Source organism: Misgurnus anguillicaudatus, chromosome 20 (assembly GCF_027580225.2).
Source record: "Misgurnus anguillicaudatus chromosome 20, ASM2758022v2, whole genome shotgun sequence".
Classification (NCBI taxonomy): Eukaryota; Metazoa; Chordata; class Actinopteri; order Cypriniformes; family Cobitidae; genus Misgurnus; species Misgurnus anguillicaudatus.
This window is the reverse complement of record NC_073356.2, coordinates 29,240,094-29,261,601: the sequence shown is the minus strand read 5'-3', so window position 1 is coordinate 29,261,601 and position 21,508 is coordinate 29,240,094. Positions and strand designations below refer to the sequence as shown.

Below are 21,508 nucleotides of genomic sequence, written 5' to 3'. Positions count from 1 at the left end.
CTCGACCAGCTCCGGTCGGCGACGCTGCCCTCATGTCTGTGACTGAGCGAGGTTCTAATTGATCCTGGGTTCCTCGCGACTCTGTTGGTATGTGTCATCCCTTTTTAGACCGTAGTGACGGTCAGAGTGAGGTCGAAACAGATCGTAGGTTACGCATGTAACCATGGATCTATGAGACCGAGGGATGACCGTCACTATCCTTGTCGCTCGGACCATTCTGAGGCGCTCAAGGTAGGAGACTGAACCGGGAGCATTCTCTGCTATTTATAGACGCGGGTCGTTCTGCTTCCGGAGGTCATGGACATGACTTTGTTGACATATGGTCTCGGTGATAGGCAGAACGAAGGTGATCATTCCTTTTTAGACCGTAGTGACGGTCATCCCTCGGTCTCACAGATCCATGGTTACATGCGTAACCTACGTTTTCCCTCCACAGACGCACGTCGGCAAACTAGGGAATGAACTTGCGCTCCCTGGGCGGTTCAGCCCAAAAAAGGAGGCGTGTTCTGGCGCAAACCATCCCATATGCTGCTATTTTGCAGTTTCAAAAAACAATTGGCCACTGACCAAAAAAAAACTAGTCTAAATAAGTCAGTGGCGCGTTGCGCGTTGTTCATTATGCTATTTTAAGGGCGCATGCTTAACCATAATGTATAGCGCGCACAACGCGCACACACTTTGCTTATCTAATCTACACAGATGCAACAGTTATTTTTGCAAATCATAAATTGTTACAATAAAAAATATTAACACATGAGATAAGGGAAATCATAGTGGTGAGCATTGTGGTGATGTTTTATTTATTTTGTGTGGCTGTGTTAAAAAATTATCATGCAAATAACGATTAAAATATTTTCATAAGTTTGTTGTGTGGCTGTATTACGTTTATTTTATGTAAAAAAATGTTTTCATGAGAAACCTTAATGAACTTGATTTGTAAGGGTTGGACGTTGCGTTTCTTGGCTTTCAGCGATGATGGTGGACGCAGCGATGTCCTCTGCTGGCGTCAGGTCAGGCAGATCCACGTCCCTAAGGCGTGCCCGATTTATGCTGGCAAGCTTGGGATTCCCCCGTCTCCTGACATCATTTTAGTGCTTGCGGCGCGACGTCCTGGGAATGCCAGCTGATAAGACAATTGAGACAATTTCCTCTCACGCCTGTTTAATCAACGCTGATTTGGGCGGGTTTCTCCCATCCCCATACAAAACAACTTCTCTCTGTCTTTGACTGCTCTTACAAGAACGTGGGTCTCCTGTTGGTCTCCTCGGCTGTGAACCGCTCCTGGCGTGCGCCTGGTTACGTACTAGCATCTGGCCTACTTATACATTTAGAGGCTGTTTACACTTGGCATTAACATGTGTTTTCGTCGATCGGATCACAAGTGGACGACGTTAATGCCAGGTGTAAACTGTGTTCAAAACGTTTTGAGCTCGTCCACTTTCGACCACTTTCAACCACATCCAGAGGTGGTCGAAACCACTTTCGATCGGATCGCTTTGGAGTTGCGGAACGCATATGTGGTTGAATGCGTTCGAACAGCCACACGCGACCGCCTTCTCTCCACCCATTTATCTAATCTGAGGTATTAAACACAAGTTTTACGTCTTTTTTTGACTTCTGGCGTGAACATGCGGTGAACGGTGCTATTTTTAGCCTTTCATTGATAAAACTAAGCGGCTGATCTCCGTAGTTTCGTTTTGAAAGCGTGTGAAAGTTGCGCGATCCTATTTCATCAATTGCGCTGAAGATTCAAAGAAAGCTCTTACATACTCGTGTACAAAACACTGTGCAGCATGTTTACTTGCTAAACAAGCAGTGCACTCCGACATATTATTAGTTTGCGTCCATATAAACTCATAATTACCATATAGCACCGGTGAAGCACCAGTGAAGCACCAGTGTAGAACCATATAGGGGCCATATAGCACCACTATAGCACCACATATGGTTCTACATAGCACTATATGGTTCTACACAGGTGCTTCACTGGTGCTTCACCTGTGCTATATGGCACTAAAAATGGTTCTTCTATCGTTACGATCCAAAGCAACTGTTTTGGTGCTATATAGCACCGTTTGTTTTTTAGAGTGTATCCTATACGTTTCCTGTAACTGTAAATTTGCATTAGCAGATTTAAAATTTAAAATAGCTAACAAATATGTGTACATTTCATTGCAAAAGGTCATATAAAATATTTAGTGATATGTGTATAAAGTTCAAAATAAATTAATATTATTGCTTTGAAATTACCTTCAAAAGCTTCAATAAAGATTTGTATAGCTTATATGTGGTGAAAGATCAAGTTGCATTTGTACAAAAAATTATGGAAATGTATGTTTGCACATTTTATAGTAAAACATTGGAAAATCAAAAGTACAACGTAACTAAGATGGACAAACATAGGTCATTGTAGGAATTGATGCAGCACATATTGTGATATTAATCCACTCTAAAAAAAACAAACGTTGCTAGAACCAAAACTGTTGCTTTGGATCGTAATCATAGAAGAAACGTTTTTAGTGCCATATAGCACCGGTGAAGCACCTGTGTAGAACCATATAGGGGCCATATAGAACCACTATAGCACCAAATATGGTTCTACATAGCACTATATGGTTCTCTACACAGGTGCTTCACTGGTGCTTCACCGGTGCTATATGGCACTAAAAACGGTTCTTCTATGATTACGAGCAAAGAACCACTTTTGGTGCTATATAGCACCGTTTGTTTTTAGAGTGTATTTTCACTTAAAGTTTGAACACCAGAAGCAAAACATGCTATGCTAACTATTTTACAGAAGAAACTTTTCTTAATGCATCAAATTAATCTGTTTTAATTGTAGTATGAGCTTCAATACGTCTGTTGCCCATCAATCCAAACTTTACCATGAGAAAACTACATTGGACATTGTCTGCTTCACCATCATTGTTCTCTTAGGCACCACTGGGAACTCTGTGGTCATCTGGGTGGCCGGCATCCTTTTGAAACCCAGCATAAACAACGTATGGCTGATCAACCTTGCTGTGGCTGACCTGATCTTCTGCATGACACAAATGACCTCTCTCATCAAGATTTTCATTGGCTACTGGCCTTTTGGAGACTTTATCTGCAAGTTAAAGGGCTTTTTGATGTATGCCAACATGTTCTGCAGTGTTTTTCTTCTGGCTGTCATCAGTGTGGATCGAGTGATCTGCGTGTGGTGCCCAATATTTACCAGGAAGAGACGGACTTTATATGCTGCTCGTCTGATCAGTTTGGGGGTTTGGATTGTGGCAGTCATCTTCAGTTCACCATACTTTGCATTTTGGAAGGTCTACCTTGACAAGAACAACAACAGCAGATGCTCAGTAAAGGTCAGAACAGCTTTTCAAAACTGCCTGAATATATATGTTTAAGTGTTTTAAATTGATTATTCCATTTGTTTAAAATTTGCAGAGACAAGTAAAGGGCAGCGAGACTGAGTATTTTACCTACATTCGCTTCTTTTGTGGATTTCTTTTTCCTTTCCTGGTGATCTTCATCTGCTACACACTGGCTGCTATTGGGATTCGCAGAACGAGACTCTCCGGCAAATCAAGGCCTCTCCGGATTCTCGCTTTATTGGTTGTTGCATTTTTCTTATGCTGGGCACCTTATCACATCCTACGTCTCAAAAAGCTATGGAATAGAACCGACACATATGGGATATGGCATATGGCTACAAACTTAGCTTATTTTAACAGCTGTGTGAACCCAATTCTTTACTTTTGCATGGGACTGAATCTCAGGCGACGCAGCGGTCAAAGCCTGTTTGGGATTTTTCACAGAGCTCTTAAAGAAGAAGGTCAAATTCTGTCACAGAACACCACAATAGAGGAATGTTCAAGTAGACCTTTATCACTAGAATTGGAACCTGTGTCACCACCATGTTAAGTTAATTACAGATACAAATTTTAAACTATTAAAATGCTCTTGTCTCATTGAATGGTTCTTCTTTATATCTGTAGTGTCCTTTCCTAAGACTTAAAACTTTTTATTACATTTATCACATAGTATTTACTTTGGTCCTTTTTTGTATTTTATAGTAATAGATAATATGTCTATTTTGATAAAGTAAATGACACATGATGGAATGACTGAGCTTTGTCACTTTTTAAATTGTACCGAATCCTCCGATGCAACAGAATGCTTATGAAGATGTTTTTCCCACTTCCACTTTCTGAACTGTGTGAACATTTTTTTTTTTTTGCATTTAGCAAATGCTTTAATCCATTGAGCTTACAGAGTGTCTTTTTTTATAATTCTATAATTTTTACCACCATTGTTTTACAACTCTTACAATAAAACTAAACCACTGATGAAACTGCAAAATGCAAAACTCAAACTGCACATTTTAATAATCTTCATTGTTTTTATTTCAACCAAACCAGCACACAAATACACAAGCACACTTATTTTGTTATATAAAGTCACAGCATTCATGACTAGTCTAGATTTAAAGTGTAAATTAAAATTACATGTACAGTCAATTCTTAAAGATTTAAGGCAGCATCATATATTTTACAGTGCACTTTGTGTTTAGCACAGGATGTAACACTTGTATGATATGAACAGATGATAAGGCTGAATTTGCACGACTGACACATATGACCTCACAATGCAATAAATGCTTTAACGAACAGAGAAGATGCAACACCAAATATAAAAATAAGCAAAACAAATTCATAATACTATATCTACTTTAATACTGTACATGCAAACGCTCTGCTGTCTAGCAATGTGCCAAATAGCTATTTCTTTGAAAATACATGGGATGATAGGAAATATATATAAGTTATAATAATTACATGATGTATTATAACCCTACTTTGTTTAGAGATGCAGAAAGTCCAAACATTTGATCAAATTGGAAAATGAACAATATAGTTTTTTTTAGCATTTATTATTTTAATGTATTATTTCTTAAAAATTCAGTAGAAATTACAATGTAATTACAGCTGGGTTGCCGGTAATTTACAGTAGATTTACATTTATGTTATTTACTGGCAAGAGTTTGTTCAAAGTTAAATCAATTTTAAATATTAACAAGTCTTTATCTTTACAGAATAAAACTATACAAGCCTCACGCAAAGCATTCTGGGAACCAGAAATCATCATCAACCTTTTTCTGTTTTTTGCTTCAGATTTTGTTTCCCAGAATGTTTTGCTTGATGCTGTTTTCTTTTACTCTGTAAAGACAAAGACCTGCAAACGTCCAACGTTCATTTAACCTTGAACAAAATGTTGCCAGCAAAAAACATAAATTCCAATCCACGGCAAGTTACCGGCAACCCAGCTGCAATTTCTACGGAATTCTTTCACAGTGTAATGTTAGTTAGTGCCAATACAATTGTCCATGTTAGGTCATTGTGCATTAACTAATGTTAACAACTTTTGATTTTAAAAATGAATTAGTAAATGTTGAAATTAACATAAACTAAGATTAATAAATGCTGTAGAAGTATTGTTTTCTGTTAGTTCATGTTAGCTAATGCATTCTGACATGGGATGGGTTTTCATTAATGCATTTATTTTATATTAATCATATGTTTTTGTCAAATTCATTTTGTACTAATTTATTACATTTTTCTAAAGAGCTTAAAGTGCTTTCAACCGCACCCACATTTGTGGCCTTTGTAAGACCAAAACATGACTATTACTATCTACTTAACCACAAAGTCTTCATAAACAGCTATTTTATTTATTGGCTATTCTAATGCCCTAAATAGTAAACTATGAGACTATATTCTTCCACCTGCAAAAAATGTCATTAGCATGCCCACCCAGCCCAGTATGTAGGATCAGAAGAAACGCCAGTCTCCAAAATGTTTGCCCAGAAAGCTTAAGGTTACGCCAGTATAGATTGCCATAGTCGGCAGCACAAATAAAGCTGAAGAAATTAACAGAAGGGTAGTTTGGATAGCGTCCAAAAAAAAAAGGATATAGGACAGGCTTAGTTTAAAGGGATAGTTCGGCCAAAAACGATATTAAACCCATGATTTACTCACCCCCAAGCTGTCCGAGTTGCATATGTCCATCGTTTTTCAGACAAACACATTTTCGGATATTTTAGAAAATATTTTAGATCTTTCTGTTGATTAAATGTAATGTTACGGGGTCCAGCAATAGTCCACGTCCTTCAAGTCCAAAAAAAGTACGTCCATCCCTCACAAACCAAATCCAAACGGCTCCAGGATGACAAACAAAGGTCCTCCGAGGGCAATCCGCGCGGTGTTGCTGTAGAAATATCCATATTTAAAATGTTATTAACGTTATTAACTACCTTCCGGTAGCGCCGCCGCCGACTCTTAGAGTCATCCGCATTCAGGATGAGCGCTTACGCAGCATACAGCGGTTTCTCTGTTGCTGCTCTGTCCCCCGCCCTCCGAATTTGTCATACGTCACTAAAAAAAGTGCGTACACCACGCTAATACTCTCTCCTGAGTCTAAGATGGTGGCGCTACCGGAAGGAAGAACTATTCCTTTAAGTCGGCAGCAAAGGGACGGCTGGACCTCTCCAAAGAGGAAAAATTAGCAAATGACAAAATGCCCACAATGATGCCAGCAAAGCATGCTATTCCCGACAGGATCATGAATACCCGTGTGGCATTCCAGTATGCTGGAGATAAAGATGGAAATGTAGGTTCTCAATTACTTTGAATTAACCGAAGCACAGCTCCTGTTATCTCACATGTCATCTTGAGACCAGGGAAACAACTCAAACAACACAAACCAGTGTAAGGCATTCGGTTATTGAAAATAAATCATCAGGTGCCATCTACAGGCAAACTGGTGCCTTTAAAAGGGTCATTTATGAGATTTTTTTAAAGATGTAAAATAAGTATTTGGTGTCCCCAGGGTGCTTATGTAAAGTTTTAGCTCAAAATACTCCACAGAAAATGTATTATAGCATGTTAAATTTGCCAATTTGTAGGCATGAGCAAAAATGTGCCGCTTTTGGGTGTTTCCTTTAAAATGCAAATGAAACGTCAAACGTTTGACCTCATAGGCAAAACAAAGTTAAAATATATGTACGTTATACAATACATTCTGTACGATCTGCCTTGCACAATGAGAACAAAAGCTGTTGTTTCGTGGGGAAAAAAATAAAATAGTGATTTATATCACTTGTGTTTTTGCTTGTTCAACATCTCCATCTTCCTGTTGACATTTCTGAATGATGCAGACCTTATTTTGATAAAATCTTTTTTTTATTCATCCTTTTAATCTGTCTTGATTGTAGAATGACCTTTATAACAACTCTTCAAGACCATTATACTTCACTACACATATAAAATATGAGTAAAGTTTCTACATGTACTGATTGCAGCGAAATTGATTAATTCGTAGTAAATTAGCTTTATGGTGTACAGCTAAAAATCTTTTTATAAAATATTTTTTTATCGAATATATCTATCTTTCTTGTAGAATGACCTTCAATACAACTCCTTAAATCCCCAATCATAAGAAAACTATTGTCATCAACATCATTATTATTCTCTTGGGCACCATTGGGAACTCTGTGGTCATCTGGGTGTCCGGTGTCCGTATGAAACTCAATATCCCCAATGTATCTCGCTGTCATTGGCCTTTTGGAGTCTTTCTCAAGTATACCAACATGTTCTGCAGTGTTTTTCTTCTGGTTGTTCAGTGTGGATCGAGCGCTCAGCATGTGGTGTCCAGTGATCATCAATAGGAAACAGACGTTATGTGCCGCACGTGTGGTCACCTTGGTGGTTTGGATTGTGACGAGTAGTTACACAAGTAAGTATGGTGGCACAAAATAAAACTTTTGTTTGGAGCCATAGGAATGAATGGGGCTAGGCTAAATGCTAACACGTTCAAGAAGCGCTGTACAAAAATGAAAAGTGCACACATTGATAAAAGATTGGTATGTATTAAACCATCTACGTTGAGGTAAGAACATAGTAAAGTATTTAAAAATGGTGGTGTTTTCCTTTAACATATAATCATGAATCTTTTGATAAGTATTTAAAAATAGAAGAGAATAAATTTGTGATTTAAAATATTTTTATGCAGAAAACTGCATTCATTTTAAATACAGTAGATGATTTTAAAATGGACATGCAAAACCAAAATACAAGCATAAAATACACACACATTGTAAAAAAAAGTATGTGATCAATAAGTCATAAAACATGTTACTTTAACTCATTTTAAACCATTTCAGTTTCTTTATTCATAAGTCGACATGTACTGCCAATTTTCATCAAATATTTTACAGTGCACATTGTCTTTAGCACAGGATGTAAAACTTTTATGATATGCACAGATGAAAAGGTGTTGTGAATTGCAAATGTATGACCTAATAGGCAAAACAAAGTTTAGATGTACTACAATACATTCTGTACGTGCAAGGCAACCCTATATCCCGCAAATACGTGACTATTTCACGTATGGACCAACGTGAAAATGTCACGTTTTGCCGGTTCTGAACGTGAGCATGTCACGTTTTCTGTTTGTGTCACTTTCACGTTTTGGTTACTCAACTTTTTTGTCCTAATTTCTTACCATTGTCGCTTCGGTTTAGGGTTAGATTTACATAAAATGACATCCGAAGCGAAAATGGTTTGAAAATAGGACAAAAAAGTTGAGTAACCAAAACGTGAAAGTGACACAAACAGAAAACGTGACATGCTCACGTTCAAAACCGGCAAAACGTGACATTTTCACGTTGGTCCATACGTGAAATAGTTACGTATTTGCGTGAGCTCTGCATTGCAGCAATGTGGACAGAAGCTGTTGCTTCGTGGAAAAAATTAAGATATTTATCACTTGTGTTTTTGCTTGTTCAACATCTCTTCCCACTTCCTGTTGGCTGACACTTCTGAATGACTTCAAAGTGTCTGCTGCACATTTAGAAGAACACCCGAAATCGGATTTGCCTACAGGTAAGACTATCACAGCACACAGCAATTCATGGCAAGTTAATCATTTTATAATTATCTTCTTTAGCATGTAATATCAAATGTTTTCTGTAACTATAAAGTTGCTTTATTTTTTTATTTATGTTAAACACAACTTAAAATCAAACAGTTCGCATACAACATTATGAGACATGCATATGCATAATGAAATTTTAAAACATTTAGAAAAGAAGATGTTATGATGGCAGAGAAATAAAAATGTGACATTTTTAACAAAGTTATGGGGCCCTATCTTGCACCCAGCGCAAATGACTTTGTCAGTGACGCATGTGTCATTCGTATTTTGCACCGGCACACAGCGGGGTTTTTCCCTCCACAGATGCACGTCGGCAAACTAGGGAATGAACTTCAGCGCAAAAAAGGAGGCGTGTTCTGGCGCAAACCATCCCTGATGCTATTTTGCAGTTTCAAAAAACAATTGCGCCACTGACCAAAAAAAAAAAAACTAGTCTAAAGTCAGTGACGCGTTGCACGCTGTTCATTATGCTATTTTAAGGGCGCATGCTTGACCATAATGTATAGCGTGCACAACGCGCACACACTTTGCTTATCTAATCTACACAGATGCAACAGTTATTTTTGCAAATCATAAATTGTTACAATAAAAAATATTAACACATGAGATAAGGGAAATCATAGTGGTGAGCATTGTGGTGATGTTTTTATTTATTTTGTGTGGCTGCGTTAAAAAATATCATGCAAATAACGATTAAAATATTTTCATAAGTTTGTTGTGTGGCTGTATTACGTTTATTTTATGTAAAAAAAATGTTTTCATAAGAAACCTTAATGTATGTGAACTTGATTTGTAAGGGTTGGATGTTGCGTTTCTTGGCTTTCAGCGATGATGGTGGACGCAGCGATGTCCTCTGCTGGCGTCAGGTCAGGCAGATCCACGTCCCGTTACACGGCGTGCCCGATTTATGCTGGCAAGCTTGGGATTCCCCCGTCTCCTGACATCATTTTAGTGCTTGCGGCGCAACGTCCTGGGAATGCCAGCCATCCCCATACAAAACAACTTCTCTGTCTTTAAAGTTTGACTGCTCTTACAGGAACGTGGGTGGTCCGTGTACCTTTTGATAGTTTGTTTTTCAACTTCAAATGAAATAAGCAGAAACGAGAAAACAGCGCCTTTGTTCGTTTTTTCGTTTTTTACCGAAAGACGAAAAACGAGATTTCGGGTTGATTTTTCGTTTTTTTGTTTTTTGGTAAAAAACGAATAAACCACTCTAAAATTCGTTGTGACATGTGGGCGGTCGCTAGACGCACCTCTCCGCCAATTGGTCAACCAAAATGTGAATATGTGACATCATCCGTTGTTCCTCAAGTCTGTTCAACAAAATAAAAGTCCTCCGCTGCTGTAGCCTACTGATCTGTTAAATGTACAGGTCCTAGATTGAGCTATCTTCTGTGTAACCTAAGTTTTGAATAAATATCTATTTCAGAAATATTAATCTGGACCGTTTAATGTTATTATGTTATTTTATTTTAGATGTTTGGTAAAGCGCGCTTCCCATTATATAGAGCGCCGACTAGAGGAAGTAGATAAATGTTCAGCCAAATGTAATACAGTCATAACTTTTCTTTAACTCATGGAGGTAAAATTGAAAAGTTTTATGAATGCTGCAACAACAGCTAGCGTTGCCACATATCACATAAAATACAGGATTGTCCGGAATTATTTATTATATTTGATGTGATAAATAATTGATGTGTACAGAATCTTACCGTCTCTTATACAGTAGGCTACACAAATTTAATAAACACACAAAGAAAATTATTTGGACCTAATAGTAAATAATAACTAACCAATTTCTAAAAACAGAGAAACTTACAATATCCAGACAGAAACAGTTCTGCGGAATTGCTCCTGATTGAGCTTCACGTTTCTTTATTGTCGGAGTCGGAGATCACCCGCATTGGCTTGGCTAAAATTATCAAGCTCATACCGTCAAACAGTGCAGGATTTTTGTTGGCAAGACATCCTTTTAGATCAATGGTCACGCGCTTTGCGTTTACACTGAATCAGTGAAGCGTCTTCCTTTTCTTTTTGTGGCGATGTGGTGTACAAAGGAAACTACAAATTAAATTGTCCGACTACGCCACCCGGACTATACCGGGAAATTAAATCAAGGCACAACAGGTTCGTTTGTCAAATATGGGGCGAGGAGGACACGGACACAAAGTAGAAAATATAAATATTTATTTTACACATTAAAAGGATCATTATCCCGGACACAAAGGGACAAACACAATAAATTGTAAAGTGGAGGCTGCAGGCAGGGATCGTGTTTTCACCCCACACACTATACCACAGCAAAGTCAGTGAAACACTGCAAAATATCAACCAGTTGTGTAATCGATCCCCAGCTTACGTTTCCCACTCAATACAAAACAAAAATACAAAATCAAGACACTCATTAACAATCGAATAATAAACATTAATAGCCAAAACAAATAAACAAAAACAGTCAAAGGGTTTAATAAAAACAAATAACCAAACAAACAAACAAAACGACAGCTGAAAGTAATCAGTTCATGTCAAGCCACGGGGCAATCAGAGGAAAAACTCATGTGCTTTCACAACCCTCATAAATGGCCCCATAGCCGGAACACCGGACAACGTAATTCGCCCTTAGTCACTCAGACATGAATATCCGAACTGAAGTAAATGAAACCCAGGCAAGGCAGCAGCGCGGTCATCTCTGACGATTTACATTCCGCCCCATTCAATTTGGTTGCGGACACCCTTAAGGTGTAATCTACATGTTACCAAGGAGAATTGGTCCAGGAAATTACCACCACCGCCATACACCGCGATGAGGAAGCACACTTGAGAACCATTATCCTGGCAGCAACAGGTAACGTTCATTATTAAAAACGTAGTAACCAGCGGATTTCATACGTCTAGCATACACCTACCGTTCATTCATAAAAACCCGCGTTGCCGGGAGGGCGGTACCACTGGGTGACGTCTCACATGCACGGACAATTCAGGACTCTTATACCCTCTGAAGTGTACTCTAATATTTTGGCAGTTTTACCCTGCGTCAACCAATAGCAAGGATACACGTCATCCTGCTACATTTTTAAGCAATGTGAATGATCATTAACACCGCGAAATCTTCATCCAAACGTACTAGATTTATCACGAAGGAGGCATACATATTTCTAAAGACATCCTCATGAAAACAATTTCGTCGAAATAGGTATATAGTAACTGCCTACAGTTTAAATTTTTGCTCATAAAATTGTAAATTTTATTTTTTTTACCTATTTAAGCTCTTTATCTATTTTATATTATAACCTATAAAATAACCTATATAATAACGTATTCGGCTTCGGGCAGATCTCTAGTTTTTAGCAAGGCAGAATAATATTCACAGTGCAATATTTGCTACTGGCTGATACTGGGTTGCATGAGTACATGACTATAATGGCTTGTTTTTAGTCACTTGTTTGTATTGAGGACAGTCACGCATGTTTGGGAAGTAACAATGCTTTTACGTATGTAGATTTTTCAGTATTTCCACCCCTGCAAATATGACTCTTGCAGATATAATAGAGAGTAGGCCAACATGTTTATATTTCTCCACTTGTTTGTATTGAGGACAGTCACGCATGTTTGGGAAGTAACAATGCTTTTACGTATGTAGATTTTTCAGTATTTCCACCCCTGCAAATATGACTCTTGCAGATATAATAGAGAGTAGGCCAACATGTTTATATTTCTCCATAAACCTTCCAATAATAACAAAAAAATGTTAAATATAGGAAACGTATATATTATATATTTATTATTGAAATATATTTTAATATTTTTCATATAATTCCACAAATTCTATTTCCCAAACTCAGAGTAATAAAACATAGGCCTAAATAAGAAACATTATTGCAAAATTGTTCTCGACTGTGTGTAGATCACCTTGTAACTTGTGTATAGATTAACCGGTTCTTGCCATGAATATACTCAGAGATGTTAGAATGACTTAATAAATAAATAAATAAATAGTAAATAAAGGAAGCCAATTAGGCTACCTAAAACATTCAAAACATAATTTCCAGCGAAAAAATTATAGAGATTTATTGTAAATATATGAATACATTTTATAAGTAATGTCAATATATTCATTATATTCCTTATTAGTTGGTGTTGCAACCCTACCTCAAGGCATTCTGTGGTATAATAACGAAATATTTTATATTTATTCGTATTCATGGACACGCTTTTCTGCTTTTTTCGTGTGACCACATTTATTTCTATAAATAGTTTTTCGTGTCCCGGCTCGCACGACTTTATTTTAAGTATTGTTTTTCCTGTTTATTTTCTATTTTTAAATTATTGCTTGTTGTTCGGGTTAGATTTGGGGTTTGGGTTAGGATGTAATTTTATGTATTGGTATTGCAAAACTATGAAAATCATAGCAGATTTTTTTGTTAGTATTCGAAGGTTTATGGAAAAAGATAGGCTACTTGTGCAATAGTCATATTTGCATGAGCGGGAATACTAAAAAATCTAATGACGGAAAAGTACTGTCATACTTCCCAAACATGCAGTGTGACTGTACTAAATACAAATCTTTGACTAAAAAGAAGCCATTTAAAAAGTACTCATGAGTATAGCCATGGCAAATATTGTACCGCGTGAATTCCGCTTGTTAATGTACCATGTCATTTGCAAATGTATCTTTTTTTATTCATGTTTTTTTGTTGTTGTTGGTGCTAACACTAAAATTAGAGACATAAAAATAAATATATCTAAAATTATTATATTTATTTATTAATTAATTATTATTTTATATTTTTTTTATAAATAGGCCTAACAGTCAATATGAATTAAATATGAATGAACAATTATTACAAATCTATTTAATTACCTAATAATGTCTTAATAATTATCATCTCTCTTACCAGCAATGAGCTTAGCTCGATCATTATAAGCCAAGCCAATGCGCGTGATCTCAATAAAGAAACATGAAGCTCAATCAGCATTTCTGCATTATGCAGAACTTGCTTGTCGTATTCTGTCCTCTTATTTTGAGTTTCTCTATTTTATAGATATTGATTACTGTTAGATCTTGTTATTCACCAAACAGCAAATATCATCGTGTGTTTATTAAATCACGTGTACTGTAAAAGATTGAATCAATCCCATATTGATTTGATTCAACATCAGTTTTACATAAAACAAATAAATCCGTCAAAAATGTGCCAAAGCTGTTGCACTGTGTTGAAGCATCCACCAAACTACTTGCTCTTACATTCATGATTTTAAAAAGTTTAAGAAAGTCTGGTTGTAAAGTGTAATATAATATTAAGATAAAAATATAACAAAAAATATTATTTTAGTTGTAATAAACACATTAAAAATAAGATAATTTCCCCTTCACAAGAACGCGATTTGTGGTTCATTCTTAAAAAACAAAAGCGCGCACACAGAAAACAACCGAAGACAAACCGAAATCATCACTTCAACAAAATTACCACATGACATTGTTTTTTTTTTTATTAACTTTTCATATCTGTACTATAAATCAAACTTTATCTCTTGTCCAAAACTGAAGAAAGGTACGTATTTGGTTGAACATTGCACTTAAGAGCGCTTTCTACGAGCTACTTAACGAACATTCGTTGTTCATTGTGCGTTTCCCAAAGATGCAGGTAACGATCGCTCGCAGCTGGGTTTTAAGTGCTACTTAACGAGTCGCTATCCGTTTGTCAAGTGCTGAAATGTCACCAATAGAATGACTCAAATTTGTAGCAGAAGCTTGTTTAGGCTAATGATCTTTAGCCGATGTGCACTAATATTTTAATATTATTAATCATAATTGATCAATGACTTGTTTTATGAAATGCTTTAATAATTTGTGCATAATGAAATATTCTTTTCCATATTTAGTTAGGACTCGTCCCACCGCGAAATGCCTTCTGCTTCTGATTATTGCATTGTACTGTAAATATTTATTTGGTTTCTTTAATTAGATGCCATTTCCCTTCAAAACATTTTTAGATGAAGCAGCAATCGGTAGGAACCATTTATCAATTTGCTAGTACCAACTTGTACCAAAATACAAAAAAACCTTTTACCAACTTGTACCAAATACGTTTTACTTCTTTATTAATTTATGTTTAGTCATTTAAATTTGATTTCTCTTTTGAATTTTAAATATATTATATTATATATTTAATTTAAAATAAACAAAGAACCCAATAAATAAATAAACATTTAAAACATTACATTATCGTCATTGCAGGAGTGCAATTTGCTGGTTGTCCTGCAGGTGACCTTGTAACTCTGTTGTCTTACGATGAACTTATGAATGAACGATTACTCCAGAGCACTCGTAGATCTACGATGATTTTCAAGTGCTACTTGTTACGAAGGTTTTGGGAAATTCTAAGATGATTCGTACGATCGTTCCCTTACGAAAATACCATGGTTTTACTACAGTTTAAAAAAAACATGGTTACTGTAGTAAAACCATGGTAACCACAAAATAACCATGGTTTTGACAACTATGGTTTTTAAAAACCATATAGTTGGTTAGTGAAGTAAAACCATAGTTTTGCTGATAGTAATCCATTTACCAAAAAACATGGTTACTACACTTTTACCACAATAAAACCATGGTTAATTTTCGTAAGGGTTTTTACGATCTACTTAGCCTTACGATGCTTTTGGGAAACCCGGCCCTGTACTTTACATCCTAACCGAGGGGCAACCTTCCGATCTCTCTAATGAAGCCAACACGGAAGTGACTTAAACTGCAATTCATCGACTGGCCGCTTGAGGCTGGCTTCAAAAGGGAGTCAATTCACATAGACTCCCATGTTAAAAATGGCCAACTTTACAGTAGAAAATAATATGTTTAGAGCCTGGTACAAAAAGTGTTTTTGGCCTATATAGCTAATTTTGCCCTTCATGACAACTGTGAGGGGGGTGAATTTTTTTGTAACTCATCCGTTTAGATTATATTAAGCCTTAAACTTCTGCATAATTAAGGGCGAGGCTGCTTGAGTGTCGGTTGAACAGCCACTGCTGTCACTAGACTCGCACTAGGCGGGCGTGGTTTCACCTCAGCTTCACCCATGTCCCGCCTCTTTACCCATTTTCGTTTTTCCGCGAGTAATTCGCGGGGACGCGCGGCCAAGATGGCGACGGCAGGCAACGCCTACTTTAAGCTTCAAAAGCGATCTTCACAAACCAATGGGTGACGTCACGGACACTACGTCCATATTTTTTTACGGTCTATGATCCTAACTTATCTGCGCTGTTTATAAAGGGTAGCGCGGCTTCACCAAATATCTAAAATAAAATAATAAAATAAAATAAAACCATGCAGGTGCAGATTGGTATTTGTGAGGTGAATATTTGTCCGAAACCCGTTAAGTTACACAGAAAGCACAATTTAAGACCTGACCTGTAAAGTTTAAATATTAGCCTATTGCTACAGCAGCGGAGGACTTTTATTTTGTTGAACTGACTTGTGGAACAACGGATGATGTCACATATTCACATTTTGGTTGACCAATTGGCGGAGAGGTGCGTCTAGCGACCGCCCACATGTCACAACGAATTTTAGAGTGGTTTATTCGTTTTTTACCAAAAAACAAAAAAACGAAAAATCAACCCGAAATCTCGTTTTTCGTCTTTCGGTAAAAAACGAAAAAACGAACAAAGGCGCTGTTTTCTCGTTTCTGCTTATTTCATTTGAAGTTGAAAAACAAACTATCAAAAGGTACACGGACCGTGGGTCTCCTGTTGGTCTGCTCGGCTGTGAACCGCTCCTGGCATGCGCCTGGTTACGTACTTAGCATCTGGCCTACTTATACATTTAGTGTGTGTGTGATGTTTGCTTGTGCATTTTTTCCCTCTTCCTGTTGGCTGACACTTTTGATTGACTCAAGAAAAAAATGAGTTCCTTAAGAGCTGAATGCTGCTAGACTGAACAGTGATAAAATAGTGACCACGGTTTCTGTTTCACAGACTCATTCAGGGGTGGCAAACACTTACAGTATTCCCAGCTAGCAAAAAGTCGTCTATTGGACGTTGAGTAGACGTAAACCTTCAACGTCTAATTTTGGTCCACTGAAGGTTGAAAATGAAAATTGAAAAGACGTCAAATTTGTCCAACTTTTCAACGTTGAAAACAGGTCAATCTTCAACGTCTAATTATGGTCCAGTGAAGGTTGAAAATGAAAATTGAAAAGACGTCAAATTTGTCCAACTTTTCAACGTTAAAAACAGGTTGATCTTCAACGTCTAATTATGGTCCAGTGAAGGTTGAAAATGAAAATTGAAAAGACGTCAAATTTGTCCAACTTTTCAACGTTAAAAACAGGTCGATCTTCAACGTCTAATTTTGGTCCATTGAAGGTTGAAAATGAAAATTGAAAAGACGTCATATTCGTCCATCTTTTCAACGTTCAAATCAGGTCGATCTTCAACGTCTAATTTTGGTCCATATTCATCCATCTTTTCAATGTTGAAAACAGGACCACATTAACATACCAAATAACATTTTATAAAATGAAACAAAGCTTTAAAGGGTTATAAGAACTTTAATAAAACAGCACATTTTAAATAGTGCAAACAGTCAAGTAACCAACAGATTTCACAGTCTGCAATAAACAGGTCGGTCCAGTAACCAACACAGAGTGCAATAAACATATACCAACACAGATTTCAGAGCGCAGTAAACATAGGTCAGTCCAATGCAATGAGCCAGAGGTTTTCGAAGCTGTCCTGGAGGACTACTAGTACTGCACAATTTGCATGTCTCCCTCATTAGACACACCTGGTTTAAATTTTCAGCTCATTAGTAAAGACTGCAAGACTTGAACTGGGTGTGTAAGGTAACTGAATGAGGTGTGTCACAAAAGGGAAACATGCAAAATGTGCAGTACTAGTGGTCCTCCAGGACAGCTTTGAAAATCCCTGCTATGAGCAGTCCAGAGCTTTCTGTAATCTGGCGGTTGGTTGGGCTTCTCTCTGTGATGATGGGTGGAAGATTCGCGTCACATTCACCTACCTCTTCGCTTCTTCTTCTTTAAGTTTTATGGCGGTTGGCAACTACCTTTAATGGTGCATTACCGCCACCTGGTGGGGTAATTATATCATGAATCCTCATTGCACCTCAATCGCAGTTTCATATTTTTTATAACTTTGACGAAATATGTAAAACTCTTTACATTTACTTAAGATAATTGTAGAAATGAGTGAAGAGTCCATGATAAATCCAAACCAGCCGTATTTATTACATAAACATCTGTAGTGTATATTCAATTTACAGCTTACACAGCCACAGGCAACAAACCGAAACTAAACATTTCAACCCGGCAGGGGAATATAAAACAGAGCCAACAGGACTCATGCGCACTTACACTAGTACGGTGTCTCTCAGTGTCCATAGAGTACGCAAGCGCAATCATTAACAAGAATGATCTACAATAATAATAAACATGGTTTGGTAATTTGTATTCTCCGTTGTTTTAGCATGTATAACAGATTATCTAGCTGTCTTATATTATGAGTTGAAAACGTGGTCAGTTGAAAACACGTAGTCAAACAGTCCAGCCAAAACTACTTAGTTGAAATCACGTCTTAACCAGTCCAAGGCGGACCGACTTATTTTCAACCATATTTCAACGTTGAAAGACCGTAATTGTTTACTGGTAGATTATGAGTTGAAAACATGGTCAGTTGAAAACACGTAGTCAAACAGTCCAGCCAAAACTACTTAGTTGAAATCACGTCGTAAACCAGTCCAAGGCGGACCGACTTATTTTCAACCATATTTCAACGTTGAAAGACCGTAATTGTTTACTGGTAGATTATGAGTTGAAAACATGGTCAGTTGAAAATACGTAGTCAAACAGTCCAGCCAAAACTACTTAGTTAAAATCACGTCGTAAACCAGTCCAAGGCGGACCGACTTATTTTCAACCATATTTCAACGTTGAAAGACCGTAATTGTTTACTGGTAGATTATGAGTTGAAAACATGGTCAGTTGAAAATACGTAGTCAAACAGTCCAGCCAAAACTACTTAGTTGAAATCACGTCGTAAACCAGTCCAAGGCGGACCGACTTATTTTCAACCATATTTCAACGTTGAAAGACCGTAATTGTTTACTGGGTTGACATTGTGAACAGTACAGGGGTGTATTCCAGAAAGCTGGTTATGTGACTTATCGGGTAAGTTTAGGAGTAAGTAACCGGATAACCTCTGCTTTCGGTTCCAAAAACGGAGGTAACTTTCGGGTTATGTAAGTAACCATAGCAACTGACTCTCTGAAGATAACCTGTTCAGGAGCAGGTTATGTTGCAGGGTAATTTCATTTTAGTTAATAAAACGAGGTTCCGGAGGATGTCTGCACATGCGTGTACTTATGATGAGCGTGCAGCGGGCATGGAAGCATATATTTTGCATAATATTACAATGTTAAAGCATTTATTTTATTACATTTACAGTCGCGAATATTTATTGCTGTCTTTAAAAATTATGATATTTTCTTTAAAGAATTTTTTTTAATAACATGGATTGTTATTTGTGATACTATAGATTACGCAAAATTAAACAGTGTACGCGAAATTAAACAGTTGTCACCTGGCGTTGGGGTTAGAGTTAGGTACGCGAAATTAAACAGTTGTCACCTGGCATTGGGGTTAGAGTTAGGTTTGGGTAGGGATGTCATTATGTAAATCTAACCCTAAACCGACGCGAAAATGGTAAGAAAAAAGGGAAAGAGAATGCAACGGACGTAATAGTATTGAAGTCCCCAGTTCGTCAAAAAATTACGCGAAAGGTATACCCTCCGCGTCAACATATTGACGCATATTGACGCCATGGGGTGAGACTGGGTTGTTTGCACATTTTTATAGTAAAACATTGGAAAATCAAAAGTACAACTTAACTAAGATGGACAAACATAGGTCATTGTAGGAATTGATGCAGCACATATTGTGATATTAATCCACTCTAAAAAAACAAAAACGGTGCTATATAGAACCAAAACTGTTGCTTTGGATCGTAATCATAGAAGAAACGTTTTTAGTGCCATATAGCACCGGTGAAGCACCAGTGTAGAACCATATAGGGGCCATATAGAACCACTATAGCACCAAATATGGTTCTACATAGCACTATATGGTTCTCTACACAGGTGCTTCACTGGTGCTTCACCGGTGCTATATGGCACTAAAAATGGTTCTTCTATGATTACGAGCAAAGAACCACTTTTGGTGCTATATAGCACCGTTTGTTTTTAGAGTGTATTTTCACTTAAAGTTTGAACACCAGAAGCAAAACATGCTATGCTAACTATTTTACAGAAGAAACTTTTCTTAATGCATCAAATTAATCTGTTTTAATTGTAGTATGAGCTTCAATACGTCTGTTGCCCATCAATCCAAAGTTTACCATGAGAAAACTACATTGGACATTGTCTGCTACACCATCATTGTTCTCTTAGGCACCACTGGGAACTCTGTGGTCATCTGGGTGGCCGGCATCCTTTTGAAACCCAGCATAAACAACGTATGGCTGATCAACCTGGCCGTGGCTGACCTGATCTTCTGCATGACACAAATGATCTCTCTTATCACCATTTTCATTGGCTACTGGCCGTTTGGAGACTTTATCTGCAAGTTAAAGGCCTTTTTGATGTATGCCAACATGTTCTGCAGTGTTTTTCTTCTGGCTGTCATCAGTGTGGATCGAGTGATCTGCGTGTGGTGCCCAATATTTACCAGGAAGAGACGGACTTTATATGCTGCTCGTCTGATCAGTTTGGGGGTTTGGATTGTGGCAGTGATCTTCAGTTCACCATACTTTGCATTTTGGAAGGTCTACCTTGACAAGAACAACAACAGCAGATGCTCAGTAAAGGTCAGAACAGCTTTTCAAAACTGCCTGAATATATATGTTTAAGTGTTTTAAATTGATTATTCCATTTGTTTAAAATTTGCAGAGACAAGTAAAGGGCAGCGAGACTGAGTATTTTACCTACATTCGCTTCTTTTGTGGATTTCTTTTTCCTTTCCTGGTGATCTTCATCTGCTACACACTGGCTGCTATTGGGATTCGCAGAACGAGACTCTCCGGCAAATCAAGGCCTCTCCGGATTCTCGCTTTATTGGTTGTTGCATTTTTCTTATGCTGGGCACCTTATCACATCCTACGTCTCAAAAAGCTATGGAATAGAACCGACACATATGGGATATGGCATATGGCTACAAACTTAGCTTATTTTAACAGCTGTGTGAACCCAATTCTTTACTTTTGCATGGGACTGAATCTCAGGCGACGCAGCGGTCAAAGCCTGTTTGGGATTTTTCACAGAGCTCTTAAAGAAGGTCAAATTCTGTCACAGAACACCACAATAGAGGAATGTTCAAGTAGGCCTTTATCACTAGAATTGGAACCTGTGTCACCACCATGTTAAGTTAATTACAGATACAAATTTTAAACTATTAAAATGCTCTTGTCTCATTGAATGGTTCTTCTTTATATCTGTAGTGTCCTTTCCTAAGACTTAAAA

The 21,508-nt window shown here is 37.3% G+C and overlaps 2 protein-coding genes across 2 annotated transcripts; both read left to right on the top strand.

Annotated features, from left to right (window-relative positions):
- Positions 1-2,843: 2,843 nt before the first annotated feature.
- On the top strand, positions 2,844-4,172 carry LOC129455921 (formyl peptide receptor-related sequence 4-like). The gene is made up of 2 exons (XM_055220715.2): positions 2,844-3,353; positions 3,436-4,172. Exons 1-2 carry the CDS (start codon positions 2,844-2,846, stop codon positions 3,910-3,912), a joined length of 987 nt encoding a protein of 328 aa, XP_055076690.2. The 3' UTR covers positions 3,913-4,172.
- A 16,174-nt stretch (positions 4,173-20,346) lies between these two features.
- Positions 20,347-21,508, top strand: LOC141351505 (formyl peptide receptor-related sequence 4-like). Its single transcript, XM_073858468.1, has 2 exons — positions 20,347-20,856; positions 20,939-21,508. The coding sequence occupies exons 1-2, from the start codon at positions 20,347-20,349 to the stop codon at positions 21,410-21,412; spliced, it is 984 nt and encodes a 327-aa protein (XP_073714569.1). The 3' UTR covers positions 21,413-21,508.